General features: G+C 37.1%; 1 protein-coding gene across 9 annotated transcripts in view; it reads right to left on the minus strand.

Annotated features, from left to right (window-relative positions):
- Positions 1-23152, minus strand: part of FRY (FRY microtubule binding protein) — a 476275-nt gene that overhangs the window by 49499 nt on the left and 403624 nt on the right. For all 9 annotated transcript variants that reach the window (XM_084878512.1, XM_084878510.1, XM_084878508.1 and 6 more), the window contains 2 exons: positions 14161-14235; positions 8958-9128 (listed from right to left, as the gene is read on the minus strand). In XM_084878512.1, coding sequence (XP_084734638.1) covers positions 8958-9128; positions 14161-14235 — 246 coding nt within the window. The remainder of the gene's footprint in view (positions 1-8957; positions 9129-14160; positions 14236-23152) is intronic.

Here is a 23152-nt window from a genome sequence, read left to right on the forward strand (position 1 = left end):
CCCATGCAGTGGGCTCTCTTATTATTTTGATGATGGTTTATTTTGCATTTCAGAAGCTTTTTATTTTCATGTAGTCCCATTTATTTATTTTCTCCTTAGTTCCCATTATCCTAGGAGATATATTGGTAAATATATTGCTATGAGTGATGCCTGAGATTTTGAAGCCTATAGTTACTTCTAGGACTTCAATGATTTCACATCCTAAATTTAAGTCTTTTATCCATTTTGAGTTTATTCTTGTATATGGTGTAAGTTGGAAGTCTAGGTTCATTTTTTTGGCATGCATTTGTCCAATTTTCCCAACACCATTTATTGAAGAGACTGTCTCCAATGTATGCTCTTGCCTCCTTTGTCAAATATTAAATGAGCATAGTGACTTGGGTCCTTTGTTCCTTTCCATTAATCTATCTGTCTGTTCTTGTGCCAATACCAGGCTGTTTTGAGTAGAATGGCTTTGTAGTATAATTTGATATCTGGTATTGTGATTCCTCCAACTTGGCTCTTCATTTTCAAGATTGCTGCAGCTATTTGGAGTCTCTTTTTGTTCCATATAAATTTTTGTAGTATTTGTTCTAGGTCTGAAATATGTAGTTAGTATTTTAATAGGGATTGAATTGAATCTATAGATTGCTTTGGGTGGTATGGACATTTTAATGATGTCAATTCTACCAATGCATAAACATGGCATATTCTTCCACTTGTTTATATTTCCTCTATATCTTTTTTTAAAGTTCTGTAGTTTTCTAAGTACATGTCGTTTACTTCCTTGGTTAAGTTTATTCCAAAATATCTCAAAAATTTTTTTTGTTGCAATGATAAATGGGATTGTTGTTTTAGTTCCTCTTTCTCAGAGTTCACTATTAGTATATAAAAATACTATAGATTTTTGGGTGTTTATTTTGTATCCTGCTATGTTTCTGAATTCATTTATTAAAGCTAATAGTTTTTTGATGGAATCTTTAAGGTTTTCATGTTATCTGTGAATAGTGAGAGTTTTATTTCCTCCCTTCCAATTGGGATGCCTTTTATTTTTTCTTCTTGTCTGATCACTATAGCCAGGACTTCCAGTTGAATAAGAGTGGTAAAAGAAGGCACACCTGTCTTGTTCCTGTTCTTAGGGAAAATGGTTTTAGTTTTTTCCCATTGAATATTTAGTTGCATGTAGTTGATTGTTTTGAGCATTTTTATTGTAGCTGATTTCTAATTTCTTGCCATTGTGGCCCAAGAAGATGCTTGATATGATTTCAATCTTCTTAAATTTGTAGAGTGTTAGCTTGTGCACTAACATGTGGTCTATCTTTGAAAATGTCCTATGTGTACTTGAGAAGAATGTATATTCCGTAGCTTTGGGGTGAAATGTTCTGAAGATATCAATTACATCTGTTCTAGAGTGTCCTTTAGGATTGTTGTTTCCTTGTTGATTTTTTGTCTAAAAGATTTATTCAGTGATATCAGTGGGGTATTAAAGTCCCCTACTATGATTGTATTGCTGTCAATCTCTCCCTTAATATCATCCAGAAGTTTTCTTTAATTATCTATTTAGGTGTTCCTGAATTGGGTGCATATATGTTTCTCAGGGTTATAGTTTCTTATTCATCAATCCCTTTAGTATTATGAAGTGACCTTCTTTATCTCTTATTATGGCTTTCATTTTGAAGTCTATTTTGTCAAATATAAGTATTTCTACCCCAGCTTTTTTTTTTTTTTTTTTCATTTTCATTTGACTGAAAAATTTCCCCCCCATTCCTTTACTTACAATCTGTGAGTCCTTTGTTCTAAGGTGGGTTTCTTGTAAAGAGCATGTTTATGGGTCATGTTTTCTTATCCATTAGGCTACCCTATATCTTTTGTTTGAAGCATTTAATCCATTTATATTTAATAATATTTGTAGGTACTTGTTTTTTTGCCATTTTTATTCTTTATGCCTGTCTTCCTTCTTCTTTCTCTATTCCCCCCCCTTTTTTTTTTTGCCTGTGAAGCTCCTGGTTTCACCTTCAACTTTGAATGATAGCCTTGCTGGATAGAGTATTCTTAGATTCTTGCATCACTCTGTATATTTCATTCCATTCCCTATTGGCCTGATGTGTTTCAATTGAGAAAACAGTTGATAGGCTACTGGGAGATCCATTATAGTTAACTTTCTGTCTCTCTCTGGCCACCTTTAAGATCCTTATTTTGTCATTGGTGTTTGCCAATTTAATTATGATGTGTCTTAGTGTGGGCCTTTTTGGGTTCATCTTGTTTGGGATTTTGTGTGCTTCTTGGACTTGTGGATTTTTTTCTTCCCCAAATCAGGGAAAATTTCTGTCATTATTTTTTCAAACAGGTTTTATATTCCTTGCTCAACTTCCTCTCCTCCTGGGACCCCTATTATGTAGATGTTGTTTCATTTCATGTTGTCCCACAGCTTCCTTAGACTCTCCTCCTGCTTTTTAATTATTTTTTTTTGTTGCTGCTCTGCCTAGCTGCTTTTTCTGCCTTTTCTTTTATCTCATTGATTTGATCTTCAGCTTCTTTTAATCTACTGTTGAAAACTTCCAGGGTGTTCTCTATTCCAACTATGTCATTCTTCATTTCCTCTTGATTCTTATACGTGTTGGTGAATTTCTCATCCAGTTGTTTGAGCATCCTTATAATTATTACTATGAATTCTTTCTCTGACAAATTGCTTAGCTTCATTTAATTTAATTTAATTAATTTCATTTCATCATCCCTTTTCTGGTGATTCCTCCTTTTCTTTTATTTGGGGGTTGTTTATTTATCTTCCCATTTTTTTGTTCCTTTGTAATTGTTTCTATGTATTAGATCAAACTGCTATACGACCCAGCTTTTTTGAATTGTTCTTATGTAGTAGATGTTTTGTGGGACCCATGGTACAGTCTTTTAGGTCTCCTGGGCTGGGTGTTCAAGGGATACTCCCTCCTTGAGATATTTGGGTTCTCCTAACGTAGTTGGGTTTTGAATGTTATTGTCCCTTTCATGGACAGAGTTTCCTCTCAGGATGTCTGATTATTTGGTTTGCTCCCTAACACGTCATGCCAACTGTTTTGAGGTGCTGAGTGAACAGCCAAAATACAACACAAGACATGACACAGAAGGATCAGAACACAAATGTACACAAGACAGCTGTAATTCCAATAAAAGTGACTATCAGAGAAATGAAATTAGGAAAGAGAAAAGAGAGCAAGAATGAATATAAGAAATAAAAAAGAAGGAAGGAAGGAAGGAAGGAAGGAAGGAAGGAAGGAAGGAAGGAAGAAGAAAAATGGGGAGAAAACACAACAAAACAAATAAAAAAGCACAAAGAAAAACCCCCCAGGAAAAAGGGTGGGGTAGATGCAGAGCTTAAATAAAGAAAATAAGGTTAAGGAATTGGAGGAATAGGGGAAGGACCATGATTTAGAGTAGAGGAGGGAGGGGGAAAATATGAAGACAAAAATAAAAAATAAAAAAATATTTATTTTTGAAAAGTAGAATAGAGGAGAAAGCAGATAGGCCTAAATTTAGGCAGTGAAACAACTTAAAAAATTAGGAGAAGAGCAAGAGAAGAGAGAAAAAAGTTAAAAAAATTGAGTAATGAACAAAAGAGAAGAGAAAATAGAGTAGGAGCAGAGAAGAGGACATTAGATATATGAATAAACCAACAGAGGCTTGAATAATAACATCAATAAAGCAGATTAAGATCAGTTTTAAAAAAGGGGAAGAAGAAAGGGGAAAAACTAAAATGGGGAAAGGAGAAGCAAAACAGGAGGAAAAAAAGAAAAGAGAGGAAGAAAAAGGTTCAAAGAAAATAATAATAAAAAATAAAAATAAAAAAGTTAAGTGTTGTTCACTTCAGTCAAGTTTTAATGCCCCATGGGAGTGGGTTTAGGACTCCTTTCTTCTGTTCTGTCTGCCAATTCTGGTACTTAGGTGATAACCACTGTCAGGGGCCCCTTGGGAAGGACTCCAGTGCTGGGCCATGTCAGATGCTGCCTGTTATGGGCCTGGGCTAACTGTTAGACACTACCTAGCAATCCTTACTTAATGCTGAGCTTGGATTTGCATGGGAGGGGCTACATTGCAAACCAAGGCCAGCTGCTATAAAAGACCTCAAGCACACCAAGACCTGCTGCTACCAGGAAAAGACCTATGGCACACCAAGACCTGCTGCCACTTGTTGGCTACCTGTAATGCTCAACCGCTTAAAGAGCCCTGGGTGGCCGAAACCGGTTTGGCTCAATGGATAGAGCGTCGGCCTGTGGACTGAAAGATCCCTGGTTCGATTCCAATCAAGGGCATGTACCATGGTTGCAGGCGCATCCCCAGTGGGGGGTGTGCAAGAGGTGGCTGATCGATGATTCTCTCTCATCGATGTTTCTAACTAACTATCCCTCTCTCTTCCTCTCTGTAAAAAATCAATAAAATATATTTTTTAAAAAAGAGCCCTGGGTGGCATGCGAATTGGTTGAGGCACCACCTGGGTTAAGGGCAAAGCAAGTTTCAAAGAAAGCTGTGAGTTATATCTCAGGCTTTGTTTACAAACCATATGATATTAAGTATGTTTATTTGATCAACATAAAATGTTTTTGTAGAAATTTTGTGAACTTACATTCTCTCTCTCTCTTTACTTTTTTTATTGATTTATTGGGGGTGATACACTGATTAATAAAATTATATAGGCTTCAGGTATACAATTCTATAATAAATCATCTGTATATTGTATTGTGTGTTCACAATATTTTTCTCTCAAAATAGGAATAAAAGAAGGGAAATATTATATCTTATTGGTAAGCAAGGTTTAACAAAAATGAATAGGTAAACTGAATAACATCTAATATAGAATCCTTCCAATTATGAGTCATTTGAAGCACTGTTTGATGGCTCACCATTAACTTTTTATGGGGAGAGTTCAGTTAATAAAAAAATGTAATGTGAGAGATGCAAATTATTGTTAAAATCAGTGAGCATTACATTGATTAATTTTCCTCTGGTTTAAGGGCTGTTTTTTCTTGCTCTTAATAACACAAAGCTTGACAGAATATCTCACAGATCTCTCATAACGCAGATGCTTAGGTATTCCAAAATCTGTTTTGGTGATTCATGGTAGAAGGCAACAGGTAAGAATCTTAAACACATTCTGGATATAATATACAAATTATCATTATTCAACCCCTTTTATTATTGTTTTAGGATTATTTCATTATACAAAGAAATCAGATTCAGAATATGATTTCTATATTCTGTAGCTGGTATCTGCTGTTTTATCTATATCTGTACTTTTTATCCATATCTGCACCTTTTATCTATATCTGCTGTGACAAATTACCACCAAATAAAAATTTTTCCTGGTACATATGCTATTGTGATGAAATTTAAAAATAGCCATTTTAGTGGGAAAAAAGTGGAAAGGCAAGAGTTCTGGAAAAAAAAAAAAGAGAAAGCAATATGTGAGTAAATAAAAAATTAAAAAAAATGAGAATACTAGACAGAGGGGAAAAAAGAGGAAAGTGAAAATGACTTGGAGAAATATACAAATATAAATTTAAAATATAAATTCACAAAACTTATTCTCTTGTACCAAATCAGTGGATATGTTCGATGAACTATTTTAGGGAACAATTCTGAAGGTATCCCTCACTGACCATGAGATAGAACCATAAGCTTGCACAGAAATATGAATGTCTAGATCCTATTGTAGATTACTACACTGGGCATAGACTGCTGTTACTATTGAATCGTCAGACATATGGCAGTCAGATATCCCTCTCACTTGCCCTTACCTCTCTCCTGCCTGCCTGCTCGCCCTCACCATTTGCCTGCCTGCCTGCCTGCTCGCCCTTAACCACTCACCTGCCTGCCTGCTAGCTCCTAAATTCTTGCCTGCCTGCCTGCTCAGTGTGTGTCATAATGACTTGTCATTCCAATCATTCTAATCATTCTGCTGTAATGGTTGCTTAGGCTTTTATATATATAAATTAGAGCAATTGAGGAAAAAAAAGACATCTTAAGTCACACACCCATCAATGTGAATATGCATACAAACAGGCATACATATGCTGGAAGGGAGGAAGAAGCAACTCTGTTGTTATTAATCTGCATTAATGCAAAACATTGACTTGCATACCTGAAAAAAGAGCATTCTCTTACCTGAAGCTCCTGGGCAGCAGATGGGGTGAACAGAGAAACAAATTAAAAGGTCTATTTAAAATGATGACATTAAGGACACTAAAGTCCTTTTCTCTTAGTTTTAACACAATGAACAGTGCTAACAATATATACTTCAGTAGATGCAACTTAAACAAAGGTAAATGTATATAAACCCAAAGAGAAAATCGGCATCAAACCAGAAATTCCAAACCTCATAGTGGTGGATGATGGAAGTGGAGCAATAAGTCACAGTACAATTTCTGAAACAGTTTTCCCCTTTAGTGGCCACTTTTTTGTCCTCAACACTTTTTGGGGAGTGGGGATGACTAAAGTAATTTGTGAGAAAATTGTGAAATGTCATGGGAAAATGTATCAAGTCATCAACTGGAACAAAAAGATGGTGTCACCTGATCCTGCTCACCAAGAGAAAGGTGTGTGTGTGATCATGGTCTCTTCACTGCTGATATGCAGTTAACAGCAAAAGACAGCACCTTGCAAAGATTCTAAAAAGTTCAGGGCCAAACCCTTACCAATAGTAGGCAATAAATTCTGAGGTAATTTAATGAAAAGAAGTAGATATGACCAAAAAACTGCCTTTTTTATAACTGTGTTTTTATCTAGAAGGTAAATATGCTTAAGTTTCTCAGATGAGGAAAAACTAAAATTATTCACCAATGATAGTATAAAGGAATGGACATTGAGACACTGCTAGAAGCTTTATGTAGGTTACCTCACTAAATGCTCAGATCCACTTTATAGGCAGGTATTATCATACCCATTAAGTATCTGAGAAAGCCAAGAGAAACTGCATGCTTATGGTCATACAGTGAGGTCAGTGACAGAGCTGTAATTCAAATTAGGACCTTGCCTGGCTCTAAAGCCTATGCATTTTTACGCTACCCCTCAGAAGCGTGGTAGCATCCCTTATTGTATCTTACTGAGATGTAGTAAAACTTTCTCACATGGTTTATTTTATTTGGGTACATATATACTTTCATCCTCTTGAGTGTCTATGAAATCTTAATTATATAAGATAAAGTCATCACTGTGATGCTGTGATGTAGTTCTTGTTGGCTAGGACAATAGAGAGAACACCAGTAGTATTCATTACTTATTGTCCCTGACAAACATTAGTGTCATAGTTATTTTCAAGTGATGGGCATCTCAGTTTTTTTCCTTTCTCCTTTATTTTGATAGAAATTAAATTTGTTAGTTATTCTGAGACTGTGTCTGATTCTCCTGCTAGGTCATATTACATAACATGCTTTTCTTTGATCAACTTTAGAAAATGATGTGTATCTTGCAAGGTCAATTTCTCCTTCTTTAGTTTTATTTTCAGAGTGAAGATGGTGCCTGAGCTTGAATTCTAGCCTAGGAGGGAAGATGGGGTTAGCTGCTCAGGCCAGGGAGCTCATGTTGTGACATTCCATGTGGCTCTGGCTCAGAGACATTAAAAACTGTTGTATTTCATGGAAGACTTTTAAAACAATCATAACCACAATTCGAAATTGATATCTTGATTACTAATTGTGATGAACAACCAGAAAATTCTGCACTACTTTCTACTAGAACAACTCAAGGTGAAAAGCTGACACTTATTTTAAAGCTGCGTTGTAGTCAGTGCCTTTAGTTTTTTACATACTGGGCTGCCAAACTTGTTTCCAGAAAAATATTGGTAAAGAAAATACTGTTCCTTCTGAGGATAAGATTCTCCCTTGCTGGCACAGATATCCAGGGTCATCAGTGGCCAAAGGGACAAAAACAGAGAGCCAATTGGCCTCACCTTGATATAAACGAGTTGGTCAGCAGTCATATCCTTTTAAGGAAGGTAAGAAGCTAATTAAGGTAAGAAGTTAGTTAATTTAGGAGGTGCTGTCCCACTACAGGAGATGATAAACTTTGAATCTGGGTCTCTGCTTTAACTTTAAGACTAGAGGAAAGTCCTTTCTTTGGGAAACAGACTGTGTATAGTTACATGTGAGCTCAAGCATGTTGACTAACACCAGGAGCTGACTTGGTACTAGGGGTATCTGGCATTTTTACACATACCAATCTTCCTTTAGTGAATTTCATTTCTGCCCTTTGAGGCAAAGGAACACTCCCCAAATTATCAAAATGAGAGCAAAGGGATAATGTGTTGCCTTCAAATCTCAAATTTTAAAAATATTCATAACTGAAAGTATCTTATTACTATACTTGTCATCCAAATACACAAATCTGCCTTTGCCTATTGAGACTTGAGTTAAGCTGCTCCAAGTGTGGGGAAAACCAGCTACCCGTCTACATCAGAGCCAGAAACTCTCCTCTGCCCTCCATCCTGTTTCGAGTTCTAATGACCTAATCAGGCAGCACAAAGGCCCCAGAGACCCCAGGATCCTGGCTCATTTTGTCACAGGCAAGCTTCCCAGTAATGGAATTAAGGCAATTTCATGTTTGTAAGCATTAAACAATCCACTTGTTTAGCCAGGTACTGGCAAACAGGTTCAGAACTTGAATATTTTTTTTTTTTTTTGTGTGTGTGTGTGTGTGTGTGTGTGTGTGTGTGTGTGTGTGTTTAAAGTTCACTGTTGGACTATACACACAGCCTTTGTATGGTCATCAGCAGTCAACTTATGGCCATTTAAAAATAACCTGGCAGCATCTGCTGTGGGCTCAGACAGGAAGGGTGTGGTAACTTGTGCCAAAGTGAAGCTGCTGTACTTGGATATATTGGTTTAAAATAAAGTTTACAGCTTTTCATTGAGACTCAGTTATAAAAATTCATTTTTTAGCAGGTAAAAAGAAACTTTTGTTAGTCAAGTGGGTTATTTTTAGAGAATATACTATACCTCTCCATCCTCTAGTTCTACATCCAGGAAATCGAAGTCTCTAAAGACTCTGAACTGTTGCTCACTGTTTGTATCATCCATGTTCTCCGGTTCTCGGGTACCATCCTCGGAAGAGACCAAGCTCGTCTGATGCTCCAGCAGGTCCAAGTCCCCACATGATGAAAAAATCACCTACAAATCCAAAGAATCCTATCCTGAGAAACCATCTCCCTCTGGTTTTTATGCCACAAAGAAAACCATTACTGGCTCTTCATCACACTGTTTCCAGTACACACCTAATTCCTCAGGCAGATATTTTTAGAATGTTGTTATTTATGTTGGACAGGTGTCTTCATATTAAACTTAGTGCAAAGACACAAGTGCATGAAACAGGAAAATGTTTCAAGAGTCAAATGGCTGCTTACTGGATGAAGACTCGATCCTACCTGGGTGTGTGTGTGTGTGTGTGTGTGTGTGTGTGTGTGTCTGGGGGTGGGAGAGGAAGGGGAGCATGTGCTTGTGTTTGTGACACAACTGTATGTGTGTTCACAAATCAGCAGCCAAGACAATTTCCACTGTTTCTAAACTGACTGAGGTTAGAACTTGTACATAGTCACACACAGATCACACATAGTGTCACACAATATTTTCAGGATTCCCAATACCAAGATAGGCTATTATAGAATGAACTATGAGAGCAAAGGACTTAACCCTTTCAGAGATACACCAGGAACTGAAAAGGAATAAGAAACAGAAGCCAGCCAAAACCGGTTTGGCTCAATGGATAGAGCGTCGGCCCATGGACTGAAAGGTCCCGGGTTCGATTCCGGTCAAGGGCATGTACCTTGGTTGCTGGCACATCCCCAGTGGGGGGTGTGCAGGAGGTGGCTGATCGATGTTTCTCTCTCATTGATGTTTCTAACTCTCTATCCCTCTCTCTTCCTCTCTGTAAAAAATCAATAAAATAAGACAAGTTGATAGTATTACAGGCCTACCTAACAACAACAACAAACAAACAAACAAACAAACAAACAAAAAAACCATAAGAAAAAATGGTAGTAAATAATCTAACTTTACATCTTAAGGAATTAGAAAGAAAAAAAAGAAAAGCCCAGAGTGAGTAGAAGGAAGGAGATAATAAAGATTAGAGCAGAAATAAATGACATAGAGAAAAAAAATACAAAAGATCAATGAAACAAAGAGCTGGTTCTTTGAAAGGATAAGCAAGATTGATGAACCTCATTCCAGGCTCACCAAGAAGCAAAGAGAGAGGACCCAAATAAACAAAATAAAAAATGAAAGAGGCAAAACAACAACAGACCCCACAGAAATACAAAGGATTATTAAAAGATACTATGAACAGCTCTATTCCAAGAAACTAGAAAATCTGGAGGAAATGGACATATTTCTAGAAAAATACAACCTTCCAAAATGCAATCAGGAAGATTCTATATGCCGATAACCTAAGGAAGAAATTGAAACAGTCATCAAAAAGCTTCCAGAAAACAAAAGCCCAGGGCCAGATGGTTTCATTAGGAGAGTTTTACCAAACATTCAAGGAAGAATTAAGACCTATATTCCTCAGACTATTCGAAAAAAAAAAACAATTGAAGAGGAAGGGACACTTCTAAGCTCATTCTATGAAGCCAGCATTACCATAATACCAAAACCAGATAAAGACAACACAATGAAAGAGAATTAGAAGCCAATATCATTGATGAACATAAATGCTAAAATACTCAACAAAATTCGGATTCAGCAAATCAGATTAAGCATTATATTAGCAAGATCATATACCATGACCAAGTAGGATTTATCCCAGGGATGCAAGGATGGTGTAATATCTGTAAATCAATAAAAAGGATATATCACATAAACAAATTGAGAGATAAAAATCACATAGTCATATCATTGATGTGGAGAAAGCATTTGACAAAATCCAACATCCTTTCTTGATAAAAACTCTCAGTAAGGTGGTAATAGAAGGATTATACTTCAACATAACGACAAACCCACAGCCAACACCATATTGAATGGGCAAAAATTAAAACCATTTCTCCTAAGAACAGGAACAAGACAGGGATGCTCACTCTCACCACTTTTGTTTGACATAGTACTAGAAGTACTAGCCATTGCAATAAGACAAGAAGAAATAAAAGGCATCCAGATTAGAAAAGAAGAAGTAAAACCTTCTCTGTGCAGTATTATGCCATCCTTATTCACAGGTGACATAATACTGCACAGAGAAAACCCTGAAGACTCCATTAAAAAGTTATTAGACTTAATTTGGAAATGTAGCAGGATATAAAATTAATGCCAAGAAATCTATGGCATTTCTATATTTCAAGAGTGAACTTACAGAAATAGAGAGTAAAAAAACAATCCCATTTACCATAACACCAAAATAATTAAGATACCTAGGAATAAACTTAACTAAGGAGGTTAAACACTTGTACTCGGAAAACTACAGGACACTGAAAAAAAGAGATAGAGAAAGACAGAAACAGATGGAAGAATTTACCTTGTTTAAGGATTGGTAGAATCAACATCATTAAAATGTTCATACTACCCAAAACAATCTATAGATTCAATGCACTCCCCATCAAAATACCAACCACATATTTCAAAGACCTAGAACAAACTCTCCAAAAATTCATCTGTAATAAAAAAGACCCTGAATAGCCACAGCTATCCTGAGAAAGAACAAAGTTGGAAGGATCTCAATACCATATATTAAGCTGTATTACAAAGCCATTGTTCTCAAAACAGCCTGGTACTGGCACAAGAACAGACATATAGACCAATGGAATAGAATAGAGAACCCAGATATCAACCCAAATCACTATGCTCAATTAATATTTGCAAAGGAGGCATGAACATACAATGGAGTCAAGAAAGTCTCTTCAATAAATGGTGTTGGGAAAATCAGACAGATACATGCAAAAAAATGAAACTAGATCACCAACTTACACCATACACAAAAATAAACTCAAAATAGATAAAGGACTTAAACATACAATGGGAAACCATAAACATCTTAGAGGAATCCACAGGCAGCAAAATCTTAGACATATACCAAAGCAATTTCTTTACCGATACAGCTCTTAGGGCAATGGAAGCTAAGGAGAAAATAAACAAATGGAACTACATAAAAATAAAAAGCTTTTGCACAGCAAAATAAACCATCAACAAAACAAAAGAAGGCCCATTGCATAGAAGAACATATTTGTCAGTGTAATCACCGATAAGGGTTTAATCTTTAAAATTTACAGGGAGCTCAAAAAACTTAACAAAAGGAAGATCAACAACCCAATTAAAAAACAACAACAGTCAATGGACCTAAATAGATACTTTTCAAAAGGCCAAGAGACATATAAAAACATGCTCAAAGTCACTAATCATCTGAGCGATGCAAATCAAAATGATAATGTGGTACCATCTCATACCTGTCAGAATGGATATCATCAACAAATCAACAAATGACAAGTGCTAGTGAGGATGTGGAGAAAAAGAAACCCTTATGTACTGCTGGTGGGAATGCAGGCTTGGGCAGCCACTGTGGAGAACAGTACGGAGTTTCCTCAAAAAACTAAAAGTGGAACTCCCATTTGACCCAGTGATCCCACTTCTAGGAATATATCTTAAGAAAACAGAAACACCAATCATAAAGGATATATGCACCCTTATGTTCATAGCAGCATAATTTACAATAGATAAGATTTAGAAGTTGCCTAAGTGCCCATCAGCAGATGAGTGGATTTAAATACTATGGTACATCTATACAATAAAATACTATGCTGTGGTAAAAAGAAGAAATTCTTACCATTTGAAACAGCATGGATGGAACGAGAGCATTACACTAAGTAAAATAAGCCAGTCAGAGAAAGATGAATATCACAGGATCTCACTCATTTATGGAAAATAATGAACAACATAAACTGATGTTACAGCCTTTCCTGAATACAGATTGATATTAAATAAAGTGAAGAGGATTCTTATTTAACCATTTCATTACAACATCCAGTCATCCTTGAAAAGTAGGCAATCATTTAGAAGATATCTATCAAAAGTAAAAGAATGAGAGGATTTATAGGTACTTTTTTCTCCAGTATTCAGAACCGTCATTATTTCTCATGTGTGTACCTGACACAGTTTGTGCAGGTATTACACATGGATATGTAAGACAGAAGCACAGAGGGCCAGTCAACTGCTTAGTGAGAGAGAAGATGAGAATCTGGCTTCCTCATTTGTGCTGCTGCTCTTACTTGTAACATCCTCCAGGTAAACATTTCCAGCCAGAAAGGCCTCAGCACAGACACAAGGGGTTCAGATCTGAAGGAGGAAGTACCACTGGTCAAGGCAGTAAGAAATGGCCCTGGCTGGCAGGGCTGCAGTGCAAAGGCAAATTGCTCCTGTTTCTCTCCCTTCTGAGCTTGGAGGCTCCACTTGCTCTAGCCACTGTTATCTTGTTCCCTCTGCTCTAAATAAAGTCACAGGGGTAACAACAAACCCACTGACCACTAACACTAAAATGGTGACTTCAACGGAGGTCAAGCTGAGCTAATAACTAGCTAGGGCACATTGCCAGACAGTCAAAAAAATACCTGGTAAAGTCAGACCCTAGATTTTTATTGCTTTTGCTACAACAGACTCACATACACAATTTGAATTTTCTGAATTTTAGAAGGGCCTCAGAAGCTAATATCTAATACTTTAATTATTCATATATTCCAAAACCTGATGGCATGGCTTTAAAAAACTGTAACATCAGTGGAAATTTATATGAGGAAAAAACATGATAACATATCATTATTTTCACCTTTATTGTGAATAAAACAATGATATCACAGTAAGAATTGTGTGTACAGAATAAAATTATATCCAAAAGGAATGTGTATCATGCTTGGTGGTGCAGTAGTCACAAACATATTTTCAGGAAGCTGAGCATTTTTATTTAAAAAATTAAGAGATTTTTAAAATTGGAAACAAAAACAAAAACTGAGTATTTATTCACAGACAACCTGGAGCAAATAGCCAACAAAATCTTTCATTGTTTCTGAATTAAGGTGAGACTAAAAACCATACAATAGAGAAAAATAGATGGTGGATACTATACTTGTAATTCATAGGTAAATATTCTAAACTTGTTTTGACAAAAGGTAAAAACAGACCAAAGTAAAAAGGAGATGATACCAAAATACATGTGATATGTGCTAGAACTTACTGATGGATTTTTGCTCAATCCTACTTCTTGGCCACATAGAGAAAGGACGTGCACCAACTTCTCTTTTGTCCTCTTCTGAAAAAGAAACACACAGGCAGATTATAATCATGGCATTTTCTGACCAGATCTGCTCTTATACATAGGATTATCATACTGGAAATGTGACCAGTGAGAACTGAGATGTAAAAATGCACACAGACTTGGCATGAAAAAAAAAAAAAAAGTAGAACATTGAATTAATAATTGTGAATTATTTATTACATGTTGAAATAATATTTTAGACATATTTGGTTAAGTAAAATATGTTATAAATTCATTTTACCTATTTGTTTTAACTTTTTAAAAAAGGTGACTATTAGAACATTTAAAATGAGGATAACCTTCTATTTCTATGATACAGTACTGATCTAAGTTTTCCCAATGTGGGGGATCAGGGTCTGAAAATCAACCTCAAGATTCTTCAGTAGATATTCATCCCTTTCCTTGATAATCTTTCTTATATGCTATAACCTTCAGCATTAGCAAGGCTTTCCTTACACCTAAATTAAATCTATTCTGTTAACAGCACAAACCTATTTTCCTTAAAGAGGAGACTAACTTTACTTTGTGCAGAATTAAAAACTCAATTATTTGCAAACTGTACTAAATCTTTTCAATTTATTCTTCCTAAAGTTAAACAACTTTAATCTTTTTGGTGTTCTCCATATACTTCATGTTTTAGCACCTTAAGCAAGCAGATTCTTCTATAAGACATCACACTTTCCAGTGACGCAGATCAACTAGGTCTCAGAATGAATGGTAGTTTGAGAATAAAATTAAAGAGTGGCCAGAGTGTTAAAAAAATATTCAGAATTGCTTTCAAAGCAATCTTCTTGATCTCTCTAGAATGGTCTTTCCCCTTTTAATCTGATTTACACTTATGTGGAAACTGCTAGGAGGCCAATGACACTCATAGACTTTCTCCTTAATGGAACTCAGTTTGCTGCATCCTTCTTTGCAAATTATAGAAGAGACACTCAATACAGTGTCTTTTCAGTGTTGAAGGATGGTGAAGCAAGGCAAGAGATATGTAAGCTCTTTTCCTAATTTTTTTTTTTTAGTTCATTCTCATATTTATTAATTTATTTTTTTACTAGAGGCTCAGTGCACAAAATCCATGCACTGTGGGGAGAGGAAGAGGTGTCCCTCAGCCCAGACTGTACCCTCTCCAATCTGGGACATCCCTCTCACAATCCGGGAATGTTGGCTCCTAACCACTCATCTGCCTGCCTGCCTGATTGCCCATAACTGCTTCTGCCTGCCAGCTTGATCACTCACTAACCATTTCTCTGCTGGCCTGATTAACACCTAACTGCTCCTCTGCCAGCCTGATTGCTCCCAACTGCCCTCCCCTGCTGGCCTGATCTCGCCCCCAACTGCACTCCCCTGCCAGCCTCATCTCCCCAACTGTTCTCCCCTGCTGGCATAATGGTCCCCAATTGACTTCCCCTGCTGGCTGGTCACCCCCAACTGCCCTCCTCTGCTGGCCTGATCTTGCCCCCAACTGCCCTCCCCTGCTGGCCAATTTATTATAGTTCTGATTGGTTGGTTTCTATGCCAGTTACTGAAAAAAGCTCCGCTTCCTAGGGAGCCATTGGCTCCTCACAGTTGACGCAGATTTGGTTCTGATTGGTTGGTTTCTATGCCAATCAGCCTCTCTGGGCCTATCAATGGGGCCTTGCCAGAAAGTTGAGGTTGATCAGCAGCCCCGGTGGAGGCCTGGAGAGAAATGGAGGCTCAGCTACTAGCCAGGCCTGGAAAGAAAGAGAGAGGCAAGTGCTGATCAACAGCTGCCACAGAGGCTACAGAACAGAACCTGCTTCTCTCTTCAATCCTCTCCCCGGGCCTGATTCGCTGCCCCCTCAGTGCTGGGCAATATGCCTGCAGTAGTAGCAATCATTGCTGGGTCACTATGACAACCCAGCGCTGACTGCAGGACTGACTTTTGGTTGATCAAGCTTAATGGTCATTGGGGATGTGACAGACCCAGGGTTTTTGTATATTAGGATTATTGTTTAAAGTATTACAAATAGTAGTACATATGTCTTCTTTCCCCCCCATTACTTTCCCCTGGCTTCCGCTACCCACTGGCACATGCCCTCATGCACCCCTCCAGTGTCTTATGTCCATTGGTTATGCTTACATGCCTGCATACAAGGACTTTGATTGATCTCTTACCTCCTCCCCCACTCCCCAGCCTTCCTGCTGTACTTTGCAGTCTGTTCAATGCTTCTCTGCCTCTGTATCTATCTTTTTGTTCATCAGGTTATAATGTTCATTATTATCCATAAATGAGTGAGATCATGTGGTATTTTTCTTTCACTGACTGGCTTATTTTACTTAGCATAATGCTCTCCAGTTCCATCCATGCTATTGAAAATGGTAAGAATTCCTTCTTTTTTATAGCAGCATAATATTTCATTGTGCAGATGTACCATAGTATTGTAATCCACTCATCTGTTGATGGTAACTTAGGCTGTTTCCAAATTTTATCTATTGTAAGTTGTGCTGCTATGAACATAAGGGTGCATATATCCTTTATGATTGGTGTTCCTGTTTTCTTAGGATATATTCCTAGAAGTGAGATCACTGGGTCAAATGGGAGTTCCATTTTTAGTTTTTTGAGGAAACTCCATACTGTTCTCCACAGTGGCTGCCCCAGCCTGCATTCCTGCCAGCAGTGCACAAGGGTTTCTTTTTCTCCACATCCTCTCCAGCACTTGTCATTTGTTGATTTGTTGATGATAGCCATTCTGACAGGTGTGAGGTGGTACCTCGTTGTTGTTTTGATTTGCAACTCTTGGATCATTAATTAATTTGAAAATGTTTTCATATGTCTTTTGAATTTCTGAATGCCTTCTTTTGAAAAGTATCTATTTAGATCCTTTGCCCATATTTTGATTGGATTGTTTGTCTTCCTTTTGTTAAGTTGTATAAGTTCCCTGTAAATGCTGGAGATTAAACCCTTATGGGAGATAACATTGGCAAATATGTTCTCCCATGCAGTGGGCTTTCTTGTATTATTGATGGTTTCTTTTGGTTTACAGAAGCTTTTTATTTTGATATAGTCCCATTTGTTTATTTTCTTCTTAGTCTCTCTTGCCCTAGGATCTGTGTCTATAAAGATATTGCTACGACTTATGTTTGAAATTTTGTTGCCTGTGGATTCTTCCAAGATGTTTATGGTTTCTCATTTTACATTGAAGAACTTTAGCCATTTTGAGTTTGTTTTTGTGTATGTTGTAAGTTTTTTATCTAGTTTCATTTTTTTTGCATGCATCTGACCAAATTTCCAAACACCATTTATTAAAGAGACTGTTTTGACTCCATTGTATGCTCTTGCCTCTTTTGTCAAATATTAATTGAGCATATTGGTTTGGATCGATTTCTGGGTTCTCTTTTTTATTCCATTGATCTATATGTCTGTTCTTGTGTCAGTAACAGGCAGTTTTGATAATATAGCTTGATGTCTGGTGTTATGATCTCTACAACTTTGTTCTTTTTTCTCATGATAACTGTGGCTATTCAGGGTCTTTTTTTTTTATTACAGATGAATTTTTGGAGAGTTTGTTCTAGATTTTTGAAATATGCCATTGGTATTTTAATAGGTATTTCATTAAATCTATAGATTGCTTTGGGTAGTATGGACATTTTAATGATGTTGATTTTACTAATCCATGAACATGGTATGTTCTTCCATTTGTCTGTGTCTTCCTCTATCTCTTCTTTTGGTGTCCTGTAGTTTTCCAAATATAGTTGTTTTACCTCCTTAGTTAAGTTTATTCCTAGGTATCTTAATTTTTTTGGTGCAATGGCTAATTGTATTTTTTTTTTTTTAAATTTCTCTTTCTATGAGTTCATTATTGCTGTATAAAAAGGCCATATATTTCTGGGTGTTAATTTTATATCCTGCTACATTGCCAAATTCATTTATTGGGTCTAGTAGTTTTTAGATGGAGTCTTTGGGGTTTTCTATGTATAATATCATGACATCTGCGAATAAGGACAGTTTTACTTCTTTTCTAATTTGGATGCCTTTTATTTCTTCTCCTCTGATTACTATGGCTAATACATCTAGTACTATGTTGAACAGGAGTGGTGGACGTGGGCATCCTTATCTCATTCCTGTTCTTAGGGGAAATTAGTTTAGTTTGCCCATTGAGCATGATGTTGGCTGTGGGTTTATCAGATAGGGCTTTTATTATGTTGAGGTATGATACCCCTATTCCCACTTTGCTGACTTTTTATCAAGACAGGATGTTGGATTTTGTCAAATGCTTTTCCCACATCAATTGATATCATTTTGTGATTTTTGTGTCTTAGTTTGTTTATGTGATGTATCACATTTGTTGATTTTCATATATTGTACCATTCCTGCATCCCTGGAATAAATCCCACTTGGTCATGGTATAAGATCTTTCTAATGCATTGCTGAATTTGATTTGCTAGAATTCTGTTTAGAATTTTAGAATCTGTTCATCAAGGATATTGGCCTGTAGTTCTCTTTATTGTGGTGTCTTTTTTTTTTTTTTTTTTTTTTTGATTAAGGTAATGCTGGTATCATAGAAAGAACTTGGAAGTGTTCTTGAATTTATTGGAATATTCTGAAGAGAATAGATTTTAGTTCTTCTTTGAATACTTGGTAGAAATCCCCTGTAAAGCCATCCAGACCAGGGCCTTTGTTTGCTGGAAGATTTTTGATTGCTGTTTCATTTTCTTCGGTATTATTGGCCTATTCAGGTTTTTAGATTCTTCTTGGTTGAGTTTTGGGAGCTTGTATTTTTCTAGGAATATGTCCATTTCATATAGTTTGTCCATTTTGTTGAAATAAAGTTGTTCATAGTATTTTTTCATAATCATTTATATTTCTGTGGGATTGGTTGTTACTTCACTCTTTTCATTTCTGATTTTGTTTATTTGGGCCCTCTCTTTTTGGTTCTTGGTGAGTCTGGCTAGAGGTTCATCAATCTTTTTTATCATTTCAAAGAACCAGCTCTTGGTTTTGTTGATCTTTTGTGTGTATGTGTGTGTGTGTGTGTGTATATATATATATATATATATATATATATATATATATATATATATGGTCTCTTTGTCATTTATCTCTTTTCTGATCCTGTATATTTTTCCCCCTTCTGCTTATGCAGGGCTTTTCTTATTGCTCTCTTTCTAACTCATTGAGTTTTAGGGTTAGGTAGTTTATTACCATTGTTTCTTGTATTTTGAGGTTGGCCTATAAAGCTATGAACTTTCCTTTCGTGCTTTCATAGTGTCACATAGATTTTGGATTGTTGTTTTTATTGTCGTTTGTTGACATGATGTCTTTTATTTCTTCTTTGATTTCTCTGGTAACCCAGTCATTGTTAATAGCAAGCTATTTAGCCTCCAGATTTTTTACTTTGTTTATTGTTTTTATTGTAGTTGATTTCTAGTTTTATGCCATTGTGATCTGAGAAGATGCTTGATATGATTTCGAACTTCTTGAATTTGATGAGACTTTGCCTGTGTCCTAGCATATGGTCTATCTTTGAAAATGACCCATGTGCACTTGAGAAGAATGTATATTTTGTGGCTTTTGGGTGAAATGTTCTAAAGATGTCAGTTAATTCCATCTGATCTAGTGTGTCATTTAGGCTTGATATTTCTTTGCTGATTTTTTGTATAGAGGATTTGTCCATTGGTGCTAGTGGTGTATTAAAATCCCATACTGTGACTGTATTGTTGTCAATCTCTCTCTTGATATACTACAGAAGTTTTTTTTTTTTTTTATGAACTTGGGTGCTCCTATATTGGGAGCATATATGTGTACCAGAGTTATATCTCCTTGTTGGGTTGCTCTCTTTAGTTTAATGAAGAGGCCTTCCTTATCTATTGCTATGTCCTTCACTTTGAGATATAATTTGTCAGATATAAGTATTGCCCCAGCTTTATTTCTTTCATTTCCATTTGCCTGAAATACCTTTATCCATCCCTTCACCATCAGTCTGTGTGAGTCCTTTTTTTCTAGGTGGATTTCCTGTATATAGCAGGTATATGGATCATGTTTTATTTTATTTATTTATTTATTTATTTAATATATCTTTATTGTTCATATTATTATAAATGTTCCTCATTCCCCCCCACCCCCCATTGCTCCCCTCCACTAGGTTCCCACCCCACCCTCTGCCCTTTCCCCACCCCCCATTGTCCTCATCCATAGGTGCACAGTTTTTGTTCAGTCTCTTCCCATACCCCTCACCCCCTTTTACGTGAGAATTGTCAGTTGACTCCCCTTCCATACCTTTGATTCTATTATATTCACCAGTTACTATTGTTCATCAGATTTTTTAATTCCCTTGGTTTTTAGATTCAGTTGTTGATAGTTACGTATTTGTTGTTCATATTTTTTATCTTTATTTCATTCCTCTTCCTAAAGAATTCATTCCTTCAGCAATTCATATAATTCTGGTTTGGTGGTGATGAACTCCTTTAGCTTTTTTTTATTTGTGAAGCTCTTTATCTGGCCTTCAATTCTGAGTGATAGCTTTGCTGGGTAGAGTATTTTTGGCTGTAGGTTCTTGCTATTCATCACCTTGAATATTTCTTGCCATTCCCGTCTGGCCTGCATGGTTTCTGTTGAGAAATCAGCTGACAATTGTATGGGTGCTCCTTTATCGGTAATTACCTGCTTTGCTCTTGCTGCTTTTAATATTCTCTTTGTCTTTTGCTCTTGGAATTTTAATTATGATGTGTCTTGGTGTGGTCCTCTTTGGATTCCTTTTGTTTGGGGTTCTGTGTGCTGCTTCCTGAGCTTGTAAGTCTAATTCTTTCACCAGGTGGGGGAAGTTTTCTGTCACTATTTCTTCCAGTATGTTTTCGGTATCTTGCTCTCTCTCTTCTTCTGGGACCCCCTTAATTCTGATGTTGGTTCGCTTGAAGTTGTCCCAGAGGTTTCTTACATTATCTTCAACTTTCTGGATTCTCTTGTCTTCTTGCTTCTGCGGAGGAGTGTCCTCTGGCTCTTTATGTTCCAAATCTTTGACTTGATTCTTGCGATCTTCCATTCTGTTTTTAGGACTCTGTATAATATTTTTTGTTTCAGATAATGTATTCTTTATTTCTAGTTGATCCCTTTTTATTTTTGGTTGATCCCTCTTCATATCCTCATAGGTCTCATTTATTTTATCGGCCTTTTCTAGGAAATTCTTGAAAAACCTTATAAGCATGGTTTTGAACTTTATATCCAGTAGCTTCTTGTCTTCCATTTCTTTAGTTTGTGTTCGATTTCCTTGTCTTGGCATTTTCGCTGCTTCCCTGATTTGGCAGGGTGGCTTTGTGTGCTAAGGTGTCCTACAAGGTGTCCTATATGTCCTATATGGCTTTGTATGCTAAGGTGTCCTATATGGTGTCCTATAAGGTGTCCTAACTGGGTAAGTCTCCCAGTTACCTGAGGTGGACACTCTTGGTGCCTCCTTTTGTGAACTGTGTGTACAGCCTTGTTGTAGTTAAGTCTTGATTGTTGTTGGTATCACTGGGAGGAACTGACCTCTGGGCCAATTGGCTGTGAGGATCAGCTGTGTCTATGCCAGGAAACAGCCCTATTCGACTAGACTTGGAAAATTGTAAAAGCCTCTGTGCTCAGCTTGGATGGGGCGGAGTTTCAGGGTGGAGCCTACAGCCTTGGCTTCCTGTCAGCCCCGCCCTATGAGGTTCCTGAGTCTCAGTGTTCCTTAGTGTCCTTTGGTACTCACTGCTTTGGTACTCGTTGCAAGCACCTCTGAGAGAAAGGTGCCCTCGAGTTTCACCCACTACCAAACAGTCTACGCTCTCCCCCAATGAGCCCAGAACTGGGGTTCAGTGCAGTTCGAAGTGGGGTTGGAAGTGGTGTTCAGAGCAGTCTGAAGCTTTTATCTCCTTCCTGCTAGGGCAATATAGCAGCAGAGTCAACAGTCAGTCCTGTGCGTGAAATGTGCGAGCCTCCGGGACTGCCTTTTGCCGCTCCCCTGAGTTTCCACCTTACAGCCCAGACTCCCTCCGTATGGGCCTGGGTCTCGCCCAGAACTGGGGTTCAGTGCTGTCGGAACTGGGGTTCAGCAAAGTCCATAGTTTTTATCTCCTTCCCGCTAGGGAATGCCAGCCAGGCAATCATCCGCCCCTCCTCTCCAGCTCAGTCTTCTCCCCATGTGCGCACTGTGTCTCTGTACCTTAGACTTTTACAGCTCCTCTGATTTTCCTTCTGGTTTTCTCTTTCCTTCTAGTTGTAGAATTTCCAGTCAGTCAACTTTCCTGTAGTTCTGGATAATGTCCACTTTATATTTTAGTTGTATTTTTTGAAATTGTTGTGTGAGGCTGCAGTTAGGCATTTACCTATGCAGTTATCTTGGTTTCCTTTGGATCATGTTTTCTTATTCACTCAGCTACCCTATGTCTTTTTATTGGGGAATTTAATTCATTTACAGTTAAAGTTATTATTTATAGGTACTTGTTTGTCCCTATTTTTATTTTTTATGCTTGTGTCCCTTTTTTGATTTCCATTTCTTCTTTTTACAGCAGACCCTTTAGCATTTCTTGCATTTCTGGTTTGTTGGTGATAAACTCCTTTAGTCTTTTTGTCTGTGAAGCTCCTGATTTCCCCCTCAATTTTAATTGATAGCTTTGCTGTGTACAGTATTCTTGGATTCAGACACTTCCTTTGCATGACATTGTATATTTCATTCCATTCCCTTCTGGCATGATGTGTTTCTGTTGAGAAATCAGTTGCTAGTCTGATGGGAGATCCTTTGTAGGTAACTTTCTGTCTCTCTTTGACTACTTTTTAAAATTCTTACTTTGTTGTTGGTGTTTGCCAATTTAATTATTATGTACCTTGGAGTTGGTCTTTTGGGGTCCATTTTATTTGGGACTCTGTGAGCTTCTTGGACTTGAGTGATTTTTTTCTACCTTATATCAGGGAAGTGTTCTGTCAGTATTTCTT

This window comes from Pipistrellus hanaki (genome assembly GCF_964339955.1).
Source record: "Pipistrellus hanaki genome assembly, chromosome: 3".
Lineage (NCBI taxonomy): Eukaryota > Metazoa > Chordata > Mammalia > Chiroptera > Vespertilionidae > Pipistrellus > Pipistrellus hanaki.